The sequence below is a fragment of the Erinaceus europaeus genome, chromosome 3 (genome assembly GCF_950295315.1).
Source record: "Erinaceus europaeus chromosome 3, mEriEur2.1, whole genome shotgun sequence".
NCBI lineage: Eukaryota > Metazoa > Chordata > Mammalia > Eulipotyphla > Erinaceidae > Erinaceus > Erinaceus europaeus.
In genome coordinates, this window is record NC_080164.1 from 16822353 (window position 1) to 16840576 (window position 18224).

Consider the following 18224-nt stretch of genomic DNA (forward strand, 5'->3'; position numbering starts at 1 on the left):
AGAGGAAAAGGTGGAGCTGAGAAGCTTCCCCAACCTCTGATGGTTGTTTCACCTGGTGACAACACATTTTTTCTTCCTGCAGGAATTGGTGTGACAGAACTGGGCTTCCTGAGCACCTGGGCACTGGCCCTCACTGAGCATCACACAGAAGTGCTATGTGCTGCCAGAGGACAGACACACGAAGTCCTCACTCCATGGTCTGTGCTCCCCTCTTGAAGCAGATGGGGCCCAGTGCTGAGAGATTGCCCAGAAGCCTTGAGACTCAGGCCACGGGTCCCAGAATGCCTCCTCTCTCCCACCCACCAAGTACTCCAGCAAAGAGGATCATGTGCCGGCAGAGCCAGGTGGACACTTGAATGAGAGAGCCCTCCAGGAGGGGGAAAGTAGAGCAAGAAGGGTGCAAGCTGGGTGTGTGGTCAGCAGTGCGGCTCTGTCTGCCCTTGCCACCTCCTAGCAAATGGGGCCGGTCACTTGGTTTCCCCACTGGACATGCAGGGTGACTTCCCAGGGTCACTAGGAGGGGCCTGTATGACATGTGAGGGCAGTGAGAACCATACCTTCCCTTTGCCAGCCCTGTTCCAAATGAGCTATTTACCCTGCCACTGTGGCTCCTTCTAGAAACTTCCAAACACAGGCAGGACCGCAGGTCCACTCTCCTACCAGGATGCAGGGGAGGAGGGGCCACCCCGAAGGCTCTTCCACAAAGTACCTAGCTTTGAGGCCTAGATCTGTCGCCAGGCTACTGGACTTGGCTCTGGGACTCAAGCAGAAAGCAGAGGCTGAGGAGAGGGACGGAGCTGGCCCAGGCCAGGAAGCTGGCAGAAGGGGAGGCCAGCATGGGAACCCCAGCTCCCCTCACCTGCCAGGCCCCCCAAGTGCAAGCACTGTGTATCCTCTGGGGAGAGGGGACATCAGGGCCAGGAACGAACAGGGCCCAGGCCGGAGCTGGGCCACCTCTAGGTGACAGCCTTATGATCTGTTCCCAGCACCAAGCCCCTTTCCAGAGCAGCCGCTTCTTAATGCCTTGGCTGGATGTCTAAATAAGGATTGGTGGCAATTCTGAGCCCTGCTAAAGGATGAAGTTGTCAGAAAAAGATCTAATGATGCTTGAAGAGTCAGGGAGGCAGCCAGCTGTCAGGACGCAGTCCCAACTCTGCCCCAAGGAATCATGGGGACCCTCCCTCCCTGGGGGAGTTGGGGGAGGGGCTGAGACTCCACTTTCTCACCAGCTGTATGGCCAAGTCATTAAGCCCCTTTCATCTTCCTCCCCTAGGCTAGAAATGAAAGCATTCAATCCCTAGCCCTGCAGGGACAGCCAGGAAGGCACAGCGCAAGGGATGGGGGCAGGGGTCCTCCAGGGCATGCTGGCCCCCATGTCCTGAGTGACCAAGAGCAGAAGCCACCAGCTTCATCTGAGCAGGCGCTGCTGCACTGAGATGCTTCTCCCCGTGGATGGTGGGTGGGAGAGCTCAGAGTGACCCCTGGCCTGGTAAGCGAGGGGCCAGGATTAGGGGCTTGGGAACAGAATCACTTCCAGGCCTGTGCAGGATCCTGAGAGGCTGGGATGCTCGGGGCCCTGCTGGGTATCCCAGCCAGAAACGGGAAGCCACTCCTGAGCATTCACCCAATGTCCACATCCTCCTTTCTCCCCGCCACACATGTGGACACAGTTCACACACACATGCACATACATACCCTGCCTGCTGAGCTTGGCTTGGCAGCTGAACAAGAGCTACACACTGCAGAAGTTGCAGGGAGCCAGGCTCTGTCACGCCAGCGTTCACACACAGAAGAGTCTGCAAGGGCAGCAGAGCGTGGAGCCTTGCTCAGTCCACCCTATTGTCCGGCCTCCCAGCCTTTTATACAAGTGGGGGCTGGGGGGCAGCAGGGGAGGCCATCAGAGAAGGGTCCAAGACCCCCATATCTTCCTGCCCCCCCACATACATTCCAGCTCTTAGTACAAAGCCCATCAAAGGTCAGGGCCAGTATGAAGGGGACACACCTGCCTCTGTCCTGGCAACTCAAATCACCACCCACCTGTCCGAGCCCAGCACATTTGGGGCCCAGCTTCAAAGTCATCTTCCTAGGAAAAGTGTGGAGGACATTCAGGAGTATGCATGTAACTGTGTGGCTCCAGGCAAAGCGTTCTGAGCTCAGTCTCAGTTGACCCATTTTGTAGCTGCTGTGCCCACAGATGCTTAGTGGCAATCAGAGCACAGCACCCACAGAGCTTGAGACTGGCCGGTGCTGTGTGCCCAGGGAGGGTCCCCGGCTCTAAAGGGCCCATGGGTGCTATCTGGAATGGGCAGGTCAGCTCCCCATCAAGGAACTAAACTCAGAGCTTCCTCCAGTGAAGTGGGAGTTGCAAATGTGGAACGTGGGCTATGCTGAGTGAGCGGTCTTGGATTTCACCCCTGAGGAACCTATGACTACACACAGGTCAAGGGCTACCTGTGAGGCTCAGTTTGCTCATTAGGAAAGGCCTGTCCACCTCTGGGAAGCACAGGAAGGCCTCTGGGGCCCCTTACTAACTGGAGGACTGACCGCACGTGACTCTGTTTCTAGAACCCAGCCACCACCGAGGGAGGCTCTGGCAGGGCTGATGCCATGTGCTGGCCACCCCAGACAGCACTGGGAGATTCTTGTGGCTCCTGGGGGAGGGGGCAGCTGCTGCCCCAGAAACCACTCAGCACCCTGTGGAGTAGAGAGGTGGACCAGAGCATGACCAAGGTGGAGGCTGGACCTGCTTCGAGGAGCTGTGCCCACAGGGCCACTTGCATCAGCCCCTCTAGGCCCAGTGTTTGGCACTGGGGTCACGAACCTTTGGCCCAGAAGGTGGCGCAGTGGGAAAGCACAGGATGTGCAGGCATGAGGTCTCGAGTTCCAGCCCTCACACCACACATGCCCGAGTGAGGCTCTAGCTCTGTGGCTTATAAACAAACACATTTTTTTTCTTTAAAGAAACCCAAGCTCTGCAAAGGTTCGTGACTTCTTGTTCTTTGCCAAGAATTTCCCAGGAAAATTCCCCCAAGACCTCAGTGTCAATGCCTAGAAAATGGGAGTGAATGGAATGGACAAGAACTGCTCATGAGACTGGCTCCCCAGTGTCTGATATCTGAGAGACTTGCTTTCTGATGGGGACACCAACAGGACAAAGCATGATGGTGGCCAAGGGCCTGTCTTGCCTGGTGGATGGTGTGGGGACAGGAAGGGACAGGGGGGCGGCCCAGGAGCTATAAGAACATGAGTCGAGAGAGCATGTGAGCTGGGAGTGGAGCGTCAGGAACAACCCAGGGGCAGTGGGTGCTGAGTGGCTAATCCTGCGGCAGCTGCCATGTGGGCAGGGAGCGTGTGAAGCATGTCACTGAGCATGGAGAACCAGGGACACTCCTTAGCAGAGAGGACGGAGAACCACACATGGCTATGTCTACTCCTTCGCCCCCTCCAAAACTGGAGTTGGGGAGACCTTGAGACAGAGAGAGCCTGAGAGGAACAGCTGTAGTGACACAGTGACATCAAAGGGACGCAGATGGACAGTAGACAGTGACCCAGAGACAGGAGACAGCAGGACTAGAAGGGGTGGGGGGGTGATCACCAACCAGCGGTGCTCCCCAGATTCCTCCAGGCGTTCCAGACTGGGAGCACTTGCTCTGGAAGTGGAGATTGGCTGAAAGGAAGACAGACTGAAAAGTGCCGTGAAGTAGGTGGAGTTCTAGAACCATTGCCTGAACTCCCTGTCCCTCCACCATTGCACAGGCCTGACACTGTGGGGTGGGTGCCCCCTCTCAAGTTCCCCTACAGAAAGTTGGGGGCTGGTGTGTGTGTGTGTGTGTGTGAGAGAGAGAGAGAGAGAGAGAGGGAGAGAGAAAGAGAGAGAGAGAGAGAGAAAGAGAGAGAGAGATGGGGCTACAGAGCAGAGGGCCTATACTGGGAAGCCAGCAGCTCTGAGAACCAGGGATTGAAGGACACACCACTGAACGCAGAGGACTCCCCCTACCAGCAGCAGCAGCCCTCCTCTGTCCCAGCTCCAGAACCCCGCATCCTGACTCTGATCTCCCACAGGAAGGGCTGAGAAACAGTCTGGGTTCAGCCTCCAGCAAGGCTCCCAGCTGATCACCTCCAGCCAGGGCTCCAACTTTGATGCAGCTTTTTACCACCTCCTTGCCCCCACCTGTCCCCCATTAATTATGAGCAGACACTCACCAGATCCTCAAAGAAGACCTTGGCATAAAAGACAAAGATGTGAGCAAGCAGGTGGGAGAAAGCACCGTGAGATAAGATGAGAGAAGAGGCCATACTTAAGAAGAAGGGGAGCACACTGCTAAAGTCTAACACAGAGCAGACACCCCAAGTAAGTGAGCTTGGGGAGACTAGGCAGCAGGAGAGAAGGGCAAGAGCCAAGGGTGGGTTTGATGGAAACTCCCAGAGACAAAAGCAAAGAGACAGAGCCAGAACCAGGAGAGGAAAGAGAAGGAGCGTCCCATGCTGCTCACCACCTACAGCAATTGTTCTAGAATAAAAGGAACTAGAATAAAAGGTTCTAGAATAAAAGGAACCCAGACGGGAGGAAACCGTGAAAGAAAATAATTCATGAAACCATTCCAGAACCAGAAGACCATTTCCTGAATGAAGGCCATATGCCCAGTTTAGGGGGGAAAGGACTGCACCCACTGGCACCATTGGGGTCAAAGAGGAGAGTTTATGTGTTTCTAGAAAGGAAAACAGGTCTCATACGCACATACACACCAACAAATCAGGAAGCAGAAAAACTCTGGACTTCTTGTTAACCACGGGGGAAACTAAATGCACTAGCATGATGTTCCCCCCCCCGCCCCAGTTCTGGAGAAAAAAAATGTTCCCCTGACTACATTCTGCTCCACCAAAAGCCTCCAGTAAGTGTGACAGGGTATGAAGGCATTTGCAAGCCTGTGAGGTGCCAGGGCATCAACCTTTATGCACCTTTTCTTTAGAAGCTTCTGGAAGACGTGATCCATCAAAACAAGGGAACAGAAGACAGAGAAGGGGCATGCTAAAGTGATAGTCCCAAAGAGGGGTGGCCCCTGGTTGGCTGAAGCTTCCACAGTGACAAGGGATGTCAGCTTTGCAGGGTCCTCAGCCCTGATCACGGAGGCCTGGCTAGCACCAAGACTGTGCCAAGAGAATAGATGGGAAAGAAATCACCACCCTTCTTCCCTTCTGAGCCTTTGCAGGAGATTCCAATAATGGGCAGGGGGTGGGTGTCAGCTTAAGAATCTACCTAGAAAAGTAAAAGAAAAACGATGCTTATATTCAGTAAAGACACCACCACCACCACCAAAACATGCAGAGGGGAAAGCAGAGTAGCTTATTCATGGCTCTGCTCTGAATAGCACATGCAGCCGTGCTCATGCAGCCGTGCTCACACAGAAACACTGGCTGTGGCTGTCCTGAGCTCAGTGTCTATCTGGGGGACAGGGGGCAGGGGTGGGGGGTTGGGGAGGGCTCTTCAGATACACAAAGATGATGGTGGGAGGCCACAGAGAAGGTAGGGGAGGGCTTTAGCAGGGCAAGGTGACTTTTGGCACACAGGAATTACTTTGAATTAAAAGTGAAATAATAATAATGATAATGATAATAATAATACAGATAGAAAGGGAGGTAGGGAGGGAGAAAGAAAGATGCTCACAGCCCTGGCCCTCCTACTCTGGTGATTTCTGAAGAGGTTGATCAACTCTCAGGGCTTTGCATTGCTAGAAGCCTTGGGACTGAGCTCACAGTGAGTTCATTCTGAGTGTCAGGGCCCAGCCTGAGAGGAGGCTGGAAGAACCGGGTTAGAAGGACACCAAGATCCTGCTGGAAGCCCAGGGTGGGGTGAAGGCAGAAGCACAACATGCAGGCTTCCCCAAGCCCAGCCCAAGACCTCAGAGCTTTCCCTTGGGTTCTGCAGTCCACCCTCAGGGGACTGGAAACTAGACACACACACACACACACACACACACACACACACACACACACACACCGCTGCATTACAGAAAGCAGGCTCCCTATTTACAAGAACAGAAACATTGAGCTAAGTCACTCTGAAATCCACCAAACAGAGCAACAGAGAAGAAGAAAATAGACTTCTGAGGGAACAGGGGCAGCATCTCCCACCAGACCACAAACCCTGGCTGCCCAGGGCTTCCATGATGGACAGACCCTTCCACCTCCAGCCATGTTCCTGGGGAGTGAGTCCCAGTTAAGAAAGAGCTTTCTTCCCACCCAGCCAGAGCAGTCAGTCCCAGGAGCTCCCTGGGGCCTGGTCCTCAAAGCTTTATCCAAAGAAGTGTTCTGGACAAAGTGACTCATGCAGCGATGGCTTTGGGGCTGCAGGACACAGGGACACAGCCCCCCACACTCCCACCCAACCCCACCAGTCAGCCAGCTGGCCCCTCTGGGCTCATTTTGGACAGCAAGCTTTCTGTTTTGCCTAGGATGGGAAAGACGGAGAGACACTTTCATCCTAGATACTAATCCTCCAAAGCCAGTCTGAAGGCCAGTGACACTCAAGTGACAAAGCTCTTGACAACTGGGAACAAAGGGAAAAACATAAGAAAGAAAAAAAAGAGATGTGTGGAAAGAACTATTCTTGCTTCTGGGATTAGATCCTTCTTATGATTGCATTATAAGAGAAATAGTTTTAAAATGAAATGATGTTGATTGTGGATGGCAAATTGTTTCATGTCTTTACTTGACAAAATTGGAATGTCAACTTCTCTGGCCTCAAATCCAGAAAAAAAAAATCGTGAGTGGAGGTTTTTAATTTTATTTATTTATAGAAAGAAAAAAAAAGCAGAGACATAAAGAGAATGAAAGAGACCTCAGCACCAAAGTTTCCTTTAATGCAGTGGGGGTTGGACTTGAGCTTGGGCCACACACAAGTGAACTATTCACCAGCTATGGAGCAGGGAATATACAGAGCCATGCAAGTCTAGATCTGAGATATACTGCAATAGATGCCATGAAGGTGTAAGACCAAGCCCTGTGGCCTGAACCACAGACACAGAGGGTGAGGAGCATACAGGACACCAGCTCCTTCTCCATTTGATGGCAAAGTGTGTAGGCTAGCACCCACTGGGTGCCCTTCTGAGACAGGCAACTGACTCCCTCTGTAGCTTTGAGCAGAATCCCTTTTCCATGGCAGGGAATCCTGCAGGCTTGGAAGCCAGCTGCATCTGGGAGAATCTACAGTCTGGTTTTGTTTGTTTCCTCTCTTCTTTCTGTTTTAATGCAGCATCAGGGAATGAACTGGATGCATTTGGGATGCATTGGATCGACCTTCTCGTGGTGCATCCCGTGAGTCCCCATTCATTGGGGAAACTGACGATCCTTCCTAGCCGACTGAATCCACATGGATCCCAGTCACTTTCAAAGCCAGCAACAAGCAGCTCCTGCCAGCTTTCAACCTGACGCTGTTGACTGGCTACGGAAGAAGGGCAAACGCTAGAAGAAGAAGGGAATGAACTCAGGGCCTCACACATGGTGGTACCACTGAGTTGCCATCCAAGTCCAAAAGTTAATTCTATATCTTTAGGAAGAGTAAACGATGGAGAGAAAAAAGAGAGAGGGAAGGAGAGAGAGAGAAAGAAAGAGGAGGAGGAGGAGGAGGAGGAGGAGAGAGAGAGACACCAAAGCACCTTATCACCATGCATGGAGCTGTCTTGATGATGTCTATGGTATCAGGAAGAAAACCAGGGCCTGCGCTCCACCTGCTCAGCTGACTCTCCACCTGGATTTATTGTTGCAAGGACAGCCTTTCACCTATAGGAAACAAGTCTGCAGCACTCTCCCTCTACCCCTTACCTTAAAAAAAAAAAGATTTTATTTATTTATTATTGGATAGAGACAGACATCTAGAAGGAAGGGTGAGACAGAGACACACCTGCAGCACTGCTTCACCACTCGTGAAGCTTGCCCCATGCAGGTGGAGACTTGGGTCTTGAACTTGGGTCAATGCTGCAGTAATGGTAACATGCACACTCAGCCTGCTGTGCCACCACCCGGCCCTCCCCCAAGTCATTCTTCATGTGACGTGACTCCCCTAAGACTGCATGGCTGGCAAGCAAGGTCAGATCTGCTCTACAAGTCAGAGCAAGCCCAGCTCAGAGGAAGGAGTCCAAGGACAGTTCTCCTGGCCCCCTTGTTCTCTCAAACAGCTTCTCATCCTCAATTTGTGAGAGAACTGTCACAGAGTCAGTTGGAAAGCAAAATAAAACAAACGTGAGTAACATACAAAATATGTCATCGTGATTCCCAACAAACATTTAGCTACCTGCATAGAGAAAAACCCAGAAGGAGCTAAGGCGAAACGGTGTTGGCAGCCAAACTTTGGGGTGAGCTCTGGGGATATTTGTGCCACAGTGTTGTTTTTCTCTGTCTTCGTTTTTTACAATGAGCAAAATTTTTAACTACAAATTTTAAATCACGATCATTTAGATCGATGACTTAAGTGATCAGGATCCAAGAAATTTCCGTTCTCAAACACTGTCCAATGCCAAATGGCAGAGACTGATCACGCTCGTGGGTGGGGCGTGTCCTTTATCTTGTGGGCGTGGCCTTCCCGTGGGCGTGATCTGAAGAGGGGCTCTCCCATCATCATGCCTTGCAGGCTGGCAAGAACCTCAAGCAGTGCAGATTCCAGACCAGTCTGGGCGGTTGTAACAGGGCTCCTAACCTCCATTCCTCTGAATCCTGCTGACCCCCAACCCCAGCACTCCCACCTGGCTTCCCTCCATTGTGATAAAATAAGGGGAAGCCCCGTGAGACTGCAGAGGACCAAACCTCAATCATCTGTCACTCATCACCGTGCCCACGTGGCTCTGGACAGAAAACTGAGGCTTAGTGCCACGTGTGCCCTGTGTAGTGTGTGATGGAGTGGGGTTCCCAGCCCCCTTCCAGTGCAAGCTTTCAGGGCCCAGCACAGAGGGCTCCATGCACATTCAAGATAGGCTTTTGCCAGGAACTGCCTGCTGCCCCCTGTATGGGTGCCCTGCAGGCTCAAATGTTTGGCTAGCGTTTAGCAGAGTCCTGATTAGAAGTAGGAGGCTCTGCAGTCGGGAGTGGGGGCCTCCTGGTTAAATGGTAGAGCACAGGACTTTCATGCAAGAGCCTTCAGGCTTGAGCCCTGCTTTGCAAAGGGGCTCATAGGTATAAAAGAAGTTGTTTGTATGTGGAGGGGGAGCATCCTGGGGGGCAGCTATCCTGCCTGATGTCCAGACTCAGCTGTCACATGGCCCTGATTACCTCTCTGCAATTCAGTTCCCCCAACTCAAAACCATGGTGAGGGCATTCGACAGCCATCAGACTGAATGATCTGAAAGTTCCATCTGAGCTGAACTTTCGGGTGCTCTGGGGTTGCGACAAATCAGGGACACTGCCTCTGGGCCACCCTAATGGGGGAGTCCCTGTGTGTGCTGGTGGGGGATGCCCATTTTATACCAGGCAAGGCACTTTCTCTGGGTGCCACCAGCCCTGCACACCCCTTCTCAGTCCTCTGCCTTCCAAGGCTCTGCCCTGGGAAGCCAGCTCTGGGCTCATCTGTCGCTTGAGAGGGACTGTGGGCCTTCAGAGTGTGCACAGCTCTGTTCAAGTGCCTTTGCTGCAAGGCCCTTGCCCTGGGCCTCTCCTGGGTGTGTCCCCACTCCCCTGAGCAGACAGGAGTGAAGGAGAGGCTCACTGGCAAGGACGCAGGCCATTGTCCCCCGCCACCCAAGCAAGCCCGGGGCAGCCCAGTGGTGCTGATTTGCTAAGCTGACGCCATCACTCCCTGCACTGCGCAGATTTAATTAAAAATCTCAGGAGTGATGGGAGCCGCTGATTATGCGCCTCTGGGTTGGGGGGGGTGTTGGCTTCTCACAACAGGGAGAAAGGTTGAAAGAAGGTCCTGGAAGGCTGAGGTGGGGCAGCAGGAGCTCACACAGGCAGTTAGTCGTGTGTACAGGAGTTTGAGGGGGCACATGGGAGCCCCCAGGCCCCCCACCCACCCATCCCACAACTGCAGAAACTGAGGTGTGGGGAGTGGTTTGTACAAGAACTCCCCCTGGGCTAAGAAAGGGTGTGTGTGTTTTCTCTGTGTGTTTATGTGTATCTTGGGCTGTGTGTGCATGTATCCTGTGTGTATATGTGTGTGGGATCTGAGTGTCTTTACATGTTTGCGTCCTAATATACACGTGTCCAGCATATTTGTGTGTGTGTGTGTGTGTGTGTGTGTGTGTATACACCCTGGGAACATGGGATCTGGGGTTCATCCCAGGGAGAGTGGGGACAGTGCAGAGGGTCTGTGCTCCTGCTAAGAGTGGGTGGGGTAGTGGAGGGAGGAAGGGCAGGGAGGGAGCAGCAGCAGAATTACACGTGTCCCTTCTTGTTACCAAGCCTGGGGCCAGGAAGGCAGGCCACAGGCTCCCCTAGTGCTCACGGAAGAACATTTTCAGTCCTTCTAGAAAAGCCCTGAGCCACAAGCAGAAGGGAAGGGCTCGGACCATGGGGTGGCTAGAGTGTTCCAGACTAGTATTCCCACACAGAGCAGGGCCTGGCCCAGTGTCCGTTGGTGGCTACAGGGAGCTGGGTTATAGGGGATGAGCTGAGGTTCAGAGGGGGTGGCAGGCAGGCACCTGTAACCTGGTGACAACCTCTAACCAACCCTTATCTGTAAGACCCGAGCAAGCCACGTGGTCTCTGTGCATGCCAGCCCTGCACCCCAGAAGTGGAGACACCATTACACCTGTCCCACCTCAGGGCTGAGTGTTGGAGCAAGGCTGGAGGCGGGACCAGCAAGAAGTGTTTGGGTCTGGAGGTTCACAGGGGCCCTTCAGGCCAGCCTGTCACTACCTGGTCCCTCAGTGCCAAGTGCCACCTCCCCCATCCCCTTAGCACTCCAGGTGCCCCTCCTCCAACTTCCTGGACTCACCCTCAGGGCTGGCAGTGAGCTGACCTGGTCCATAGTCAGTGTTACCTCTTTGTAGCACTTCCCCGGGGGACAGAGCTTCAGGAAGGTGTCGTGGATGCTGAGGAGAGAGGCATGTGGCTAGGGGAGGGGCAGTCAGGCTCTAGGGAGGGAAGGGCCTTGGGCAGAGTGGCACAGAAAGATGAATTAGACATCATTTCACCCTTCCAGAAACACCCCCGGGAAGCAGAGAGTCTACCTCACACACAGGGGAGACAGAAGCTGGGGGCATTGCTAAGAGAAGCCAGGCATGAGGAATGACCCAGGAACATGCCCTGGAGAAGCCAGCAGGGCCTCAGGGGAGGCCTGGAGAAAAGAGCCACCTTTCCAGTCCTTTCTACAATCCAAGTCTCCATCTCTGGGTCCCCACCTGGATCCAGGAGGTCTGGCTGGTGACAGTGACAGGTAGGGGCTGAGATGGCTGGGTGGCCACCAAAAGGGAGAGGGCAAGTGGGGACCCCAGGCCCAGAGAGGCTTCACCTTCTGTGATGCCAGTGCTAGTACTAGTGCGGGAGGTGCCAGGACATGGCAGCAAACAGGTAGGCTTTAAGCAGGTGTCACCAGCATGTGAGGATTCATGGCACATGACAGGCCACATAGCATAGCAGGGCAGGAAGCAGGGGTGGGGTGGGAATGCTGTTTCCTGCCCTGGGTCCCTGCTGCCAGTTCTGGGCCGGACCTAGCATGCATCCACCTGCGGGGTGCTTCCATTTCACTCTTACAGGTGAGTAAACGGAGTTCATGCAGCCGTGAGCATGAAGCATGGGGCTTCAGGTGCCAGTCTCAGCCCAGGGCCCACCCACGCTCTCACCTCTCTCATTCACCAAGTGCTGAGTACTGTGTGCCAGGCTTAGCCCAGGGCCCAGGGCCCACGCTGTCACCTCTCTCATTCACCAAGTGCTGAGTACTGTGTGCCAGGCTCAGCCCAGGGCCCAGGGCCCACGCTGTCACCTCTCTCACTCACCAAGTGCTGAGTACTGTGTGCCCAGGCTCAGCCCAGAGCCCAGGGTCCACCCACACTCTCACCTCTCTCATTCACCAGATGCTGAGTACTGTGTGCCCAGGCTCAGCCCAGGCTTAGCCCAGGCTCAGCCCAGGGTCCACCCACATTCTTAACCTCTCATTCACCAAGTGCTGAGTACTGTGTGCCCAGGATCAGCCCAGGGTCCACCCACACTCTCACCTTTCTCATTCACCAAGTCCTGAGTACTGTGTGCCCTCTGTCAGAAGGTGCTGCGGTCTAGTCGAAGACCCCTAATTTCATCTGTTCTATTCTTACCTTTGGGTTCCTGTTTATTAAAGTTTGTCCTGCTTTATATCTTACCACCTTTCAGCCACCAAGTTGCTGCTGCTACTATGATGCCATCCTGAGTTCCCTGGACAGATGACCCCACCAATGTGTCCTGAAATGTCACCTCTCCAAAGCCCCACCCCACTAGGGAAAGATAAAAACAGACTGGGGGTATGGATCGGCCTGCCAATGTCCATGCCCAGTGGAGAAGCAATTACAGAAGCCAGACCTTCCACCTTCTGCACCCCATAAAGAATTTTGGTCCATACTCCCAGAGGGATAAAGAATAGAGCTTCCAATGGAGGGGGTAGGACGCAGAACTCTGGTTGTGGGAACTGTATGCAGTTGAACCCTTGTTATCTTGAAGTCTTGATAATCATTATTAAATCACTAATGAAAGAGAAGAAGGTGGAGGAGGAGGAGGAACTGTGGAAAGGTGAAAACTGAGGCTCAGGGAGTTCAGGGGGTGAGGCCAATTGGAGGCCACACCCTCTACCAGGTGCTCTGGGCTGGGCTGCCCCTTGCCCAAGTGCCTCTCAGCCCCTTCCTGGCCCCTTTGCAGCCAGTCCATGGGCAGGTGGGTTGCATCTCAGCCTCCACGCGTGCATCCCCCTCCTCTGCTAAAGCCAGACCACTGCTCTAAAAGCTCCTCAGAACTCATCACTAAGGGACTAGAGTCTAGGCCACCAGGAAAACACACAGCCAACAGCCCAGCTGCTCACAGAGGCTGCCTTCAACAGGGGTGGAGGCCATCTGCCGTCCCACTCACTCACCCACCTCCCCATCCCCTGCCGTGGGGAGGAGCCAGCACCTCTGCTCGTACCTTCTGTCCCTGCCCCTCAAGAGCCTCAGTTTCCCCTGCTAATTCTGTGATTACTGGCTAGGTCCCAGGTCTGAATCACGTGCCAGTCGAGTCTGGGGAAGGCTCAGCCCTCAGACATTTTCTCATGGCTCTGCAGCTGCCGCTTCTAGAAGCTTCCATCTCTCTGTTGTATGGGCAGGACTGAAAATCCAGCCCAGTGAGGATGGGATGACCTGGACCGGGGGACTGACCCTCCCCCATGTGGTCAGTAGTCCTGTGCCCCAGGGCCTACCAGGCAGGCATCTTATAAACAGCCCTATCGTCTGGGGAGACAGCATATGGCCATGCAGGCCCAGCAGCCAGTGGCAGTAGACTTCCCAGCACTAAAAAGCTTGGGTTCCACGAGGTTCAGCTCTGCCTCCTGCCACCGCCACCTCCCCCCCAACACACACACCTAGAAAACACATGATGGCCAGAGCTAGGGTGAGAGGCCCCAGGATCATTCCCCTGCATTTTAGAAATGCTAATAGTCTTATATTTAATGTTATTAAGATCTGGTGTTCTCACCACCTCCCCCTCCTCTCCAAAAGCAGTGTTTTGAGAACATTTTTTAAATTTACTTCTTTTTTTTTTTTACCAGAGCTCAGCTCTGGCCTATGAAGGTGTGGGGGGATTGAACCTGGGACTGTGGAGACTCAGGCATGAGACTTTCTTGGTATAACTATTATGCTATCTACCTTAGCCCCATTAAAAATTTTTCTCTTGTTTTTTGAATCAGGTGTCTCTAAATCCTGTGCTGGTGCCGTCATCAGTTAGCTTTATTATTTATTTATTTAGGATAGAGACAGAGAGAGAGATTGAAAAGGAAGGGGGGAAATAGAGAGAAAAGGAGAGAAACAGAGCGAGACAGAGAGGTACATACATCACTCATGAAGTTTCCCTCCTGCAGGCAGGGACCGGGGCTTGAACCAGGTCCTTACACTCTACCCTGTGTGTGCTCTACCCTGGCCCCTCATTAGTTGACATCTACTCATCATAAACATTATCTTGTGGGATTGGGGAGACAGTATAATGGTTCTGCCAAAGGCTTTCATACCTGAGGTTTCAAGGCTCCAGGTTCAAGCCCCAACATCACCATAAGCCAGTGTAGAACAGTGCACTGGTCTCTGTCTCTCTGTCTGTCTCTCTTATTTAAAAAATAAATAAAATAAGATAAACTAAAATTACTAAAAAAAAAAAAATTCTCTTGTGCCCTCTTACAATGAAAAAGAGAATTAATCTCTATATGCAGTTGCTTCCTGATAAACAATAAGCAGTCATCTAGGTTTCCGTGACCGAGCACCTACACTGTAAGTGCATCACTCAAGCATCTCCCAGCTGGGTCCCCCTGGTGAGATCTGCTCCACTGCCTCAGAAATCAGAACAGGATGAGTGAAGTCAGAGGAGGGACCAGGTGCAAGAGAGAAAAACAACACCCCCCCCATCCTCCTCTGGTTCCCACTGCCACCACGAATCACTTTTGGGAAGTTCCTGGGCGTATGTGAGGAGTCCCAGGCATCCCAGAATGCCACAGAACTTTCTGGAGTGGAAAGAGGACCCAGTGTGACCATGATCAATTAGTGAGAGGATGGGAAGTTGACACAACTCCTCCAAGTGACGATACGGTCACAGCCAAGGAGATTTTAAGTATACCTTCCCTGGGCCAATGTTTCCCTGACTCTAAATCACTCCTGTGAGTGTGCCTCACCTGCTGGGGAGGCCCGTACTATGCGAATGTTTAAACTACAGCTCCCTTCCAAGAGAGGGAGGGGGAGAAAGAGAGAGAGAGAGAGAGAAAGAGTCCACAGCACCAAGTATTCCCTCAACGCAGTGGGGGCCGGGTTCAAAGCTGAAACACAGATAGCAAAGCGGTGCACTATAGTGAGATATTCTACCAGCCCTACAGCAGTTTCTCTCTCTCTTTTTTTTATTTAAAAACTTTTATTTGATAGAGGCAGAGATACACCAAGAGGGATGGGGAAGATAGAGAAAGAGAAACAGTAACGCTGCAGCACTGCTTCGCCACTCATGAAGCCTGCCTCCTGCAGGTGGGCACTGGGGCCTTGAACCTGGGGTCCTTGCTCACTGTACCATGCACGCTCAACTGGGTGTGCCACCACCCGCCCCCCTTACATTGTTATTTCTAAAACAAGCAGCCACAGACGACCGAAGTGTCCATTTCAGGGGATGAAGGAGCAGCATCATGGCTCATCCTTAGGAGGCAGCACCTGGGGGCCGCTAAGAGAGAAAGAGGCTGCTCTCCACACTTAGTGTCAGACTAGTCAAGATTAGGCTTTGAAATGACAAAAGAAAGAAAGAAAGAAAAAATCCAGGGCCATGTGAATTCTGCAGTCTCCTGAGGCAAGTGCTACAGTACAAACCTTTTGACGGGTAGATATCAGTTCTACCCATCAGAGATTATTCCAGAATACCAAGGAGAGACCAGCTGTCAATAGAAGCTGGCCCCCAGAAGGCCTGGGCAGAGAGGAGCAAGGACTCCTCTTCATCCAGAACTTCCTGTACTGTTTGGGTTTCCCAGCCATCTCACATACATTACTTTTCTGAATTTTATTTATTTATTTGTTCTTTGTTCCAGTTCCATTTCAAAGAAAATAACAACAGGGGTTTCTGGATAGTAAGATAGTGATGATTTCTAGTCTTGTCCTATAAATATAAATATAAATATACCTTGTCTAGTTCTTACCTAGAGAGAGGGAGACAGCCAGGGCATCTCTGGCATGTGTATTCCAAGAATCAAACTCAGGACCTCATGCCTCCAAGTCTTGTGTTCGACCATCGAGCCACTTCCCCAGTCACCTATTTTCCCTCTTCTTTCCTTCCTTCCTTCCTTCCTTCCTTCCTTCCTTCCTTCCTTCCTTCCTTCCTTCTTTCCCTTTCTTCCTTCCTTTTATTCTTTCTTTACTTCTTTCTTTCTTTACATCTTCCTTCTTTTCTTTCTTCCTTTCTTCCTTCCTTTCTCTCTCTCTTTCTTTCTTTCTTTCTTTCTTTCTTTCTTTCTTTCCTTCTGAGTCAATGGTACTTTTCCAAAGGGCAATGTCCCTCATGGTTGTAGCTCCCTAGTTAGGCCCTCCCTCTGTCTGAATTTGTGCCTGAGGAGAGCCAGGGTCCTGAGCGGGAAGTCATGATGGGAGAGTGAGGACAGTGGGGGGTGGGGAAGGCCTGCGGGTCTAGAAGTGCTTTCCCACTCCCCTCTCAGCCTGTGACCACCAGGAACATCTTAGTGAGCTCCTTAATTGGCCTCATGCTGGTGGCTGAGCCCAGGCTCACACCAGACACCACCCACCCCTTAGCAGTGTTCTCTGAAACCTCTTAGACCTGGAACTTCCCTCCCAAGACAGTTTCCTGGACAAAGAAATAGCCTGTGCCACTCTCACCAGTGGCCTGTGACAAGTGCCTCATGGCTCCTGCTTCACAATTGAAGGGAGCAGTCAGGGGCCCAAAGGGCTTCAGAGCTGATTCGAGAGTCCTCTGTTCTGTCCCTAGGGTCTCTTTGAGGCCGTAGTCACTTCTGTGAGACCACCAACAGCCACTGCCTGGGACGCCACAGTGGCCTCACATCCAGCATTTCTCTCCACTCTCAGGGGCCTGGGCATCATGCCCTCTAACCTCAGTCTGGGGGCGGTCCTCCTCTGCCCCATGTCAGCCCCGACCCCGCAGCTCTCTGACTAGTGCTGAAGCGTGAGGCCATGCTGGCACAAGACCCCAGCTTCCAGGGGTGGGTGTGTGCTGAGGGGCTCCTGTACTCACCTGAGGATTTCATTTCTGGTCAGGAAGGTGAGGGCCTACAAGAAAGCACAGAGAGGTGACCTGCCCACATGGCCTAGGGAGGAACTCACATCAGGGGGTAGGGTGAGGACAACTCAGGTGTGGATGCCTAGTGTGGGCCCAGTGTCCAATCCTCCCTCCTGACTCCTGACAGCCTTGGGGAATAACAGGCTGGCACAGGCCTGGCAGGAGCATAGGAGACAAGACAAAAGCCTAAGACTTATGTGTGTGTAAGTATGTGTGTTGTGGGGGGAGTCTAGTGGTCCTCAGAGGACTACTCTGGGCCTCCCAGACACAGGTCAGGTGAGAACAAGGCCTCCTCTCTCTGTCTGGGAAACCAATTTCAGGAAAGAGTTCTGCATCCCACCCTCCCACAGGGCAGCTGCCCCCCAGCCCAGAGCCCCAGGTCCCCACCTGGTATTCCTCCAGGTCCTCCCAGTGCATCTGATGCCGTAAGCACTGTCCCATGCCAGCCGCCTTCTCCCCAGCCGAGCTGAAGCCACGGGGAGCACTGGGGACACAGTTGCCATGGTCACCTACATTCTGCCTCTGCCCATTCCACCAGAACCCCCCTGAGGCCAGAGAGGCACTCTGGGTCACCCTCACCCAAATAACAGACAGAAAGGAGGCCCCACATTGATCGAGAACCAAATTGTAGGCACCAGAGGTACAGAGCCTGGGTTCGTTGAATCCATACCTATCACATGCTGACCAGACAAGTGACTGTAGACAGGTAACTCAGTCTTTCTTTAGGTTGGTCTCCTCCTCTGCCTCCTCCCCTGCCCCTGGTCAGTCAGCCCAACACAGATGTGCCCATCTGACCAGTCTCTGTGTTGTTGTGGTGGTCTGGTGTCGGGCTGCACTGCGGAGAAGAGAGCGGACGTCCAGAGCAAAGGGGTACACAAAACTTTATTATAGGATGGGGGGGTTTGGTTCAGACCATGTGGAGCCAGCCAGCAACGGCCGTCCCCACTACCTGACCACGGGGGGAGAGCAGGGAGCGAGACCTCAGAGAGGGAGAGCTGAGAGCCCAGAGAGAGGGGGGGGTGAGGGGGCTCTTTATTGGGCGACAACCAGGGGTGACATGTAGGGCCAGGATTGGTTGAAGGGGGCACTCCTAGGATTTCGCAGGGCGTAGTAAAACCTGGGGGTGGAGACTGCATCAGAATAACTCCTCAGCAACACTCTGAAAATCCCAGGAAAGTACAATGTGATTTCCTTCCGTTTACACCCCAACAGTGGGAGGGGGACAAGCTGGGATGGGCGCTACAGGTCACACCCCAGAGGACTGTCACCCAGAGGTGTGAGTGGCACTGGTTGCTGTGTCCTCATGACACTCGATGGAC

General features: G+C 53.0%; 1 protein-coding gene across 1 annotated transcript in view; it reads right to left on the bottom strand.

Moving 5' to 3' along the window:
- Nucleotides 1-17355, bottom strand: part of CIB4 (calcium and integrin binding family member 4) — a 47698-nt gene extending 30343 nt beyond the window's left edge. The window contains exons 1-3 of the mRNA XM_060186707.1: nucleotides 17293-17355; nucleotides 16861-16895; nucleotides 10925-11021 (exon numbers count right to left, since the gene is read on the bottom strand). Coding sequence (XP_060042690.1) covers nucleotides 10925-11021; nucleotides 16861-16895; nucleotides 17293-17346 — 186 coding nt within the window. The 5' untranslated portion in view covers nucleotides 17347-17355. The remainder of the gene's footprint in view (nucleotides 1-10924; nucleotides 11022-16860; nucleotides 16896-17292) is intronic.
- Between the last annotated feature and the right edge of the window lie 869 nt (nucleotides 17356-18224).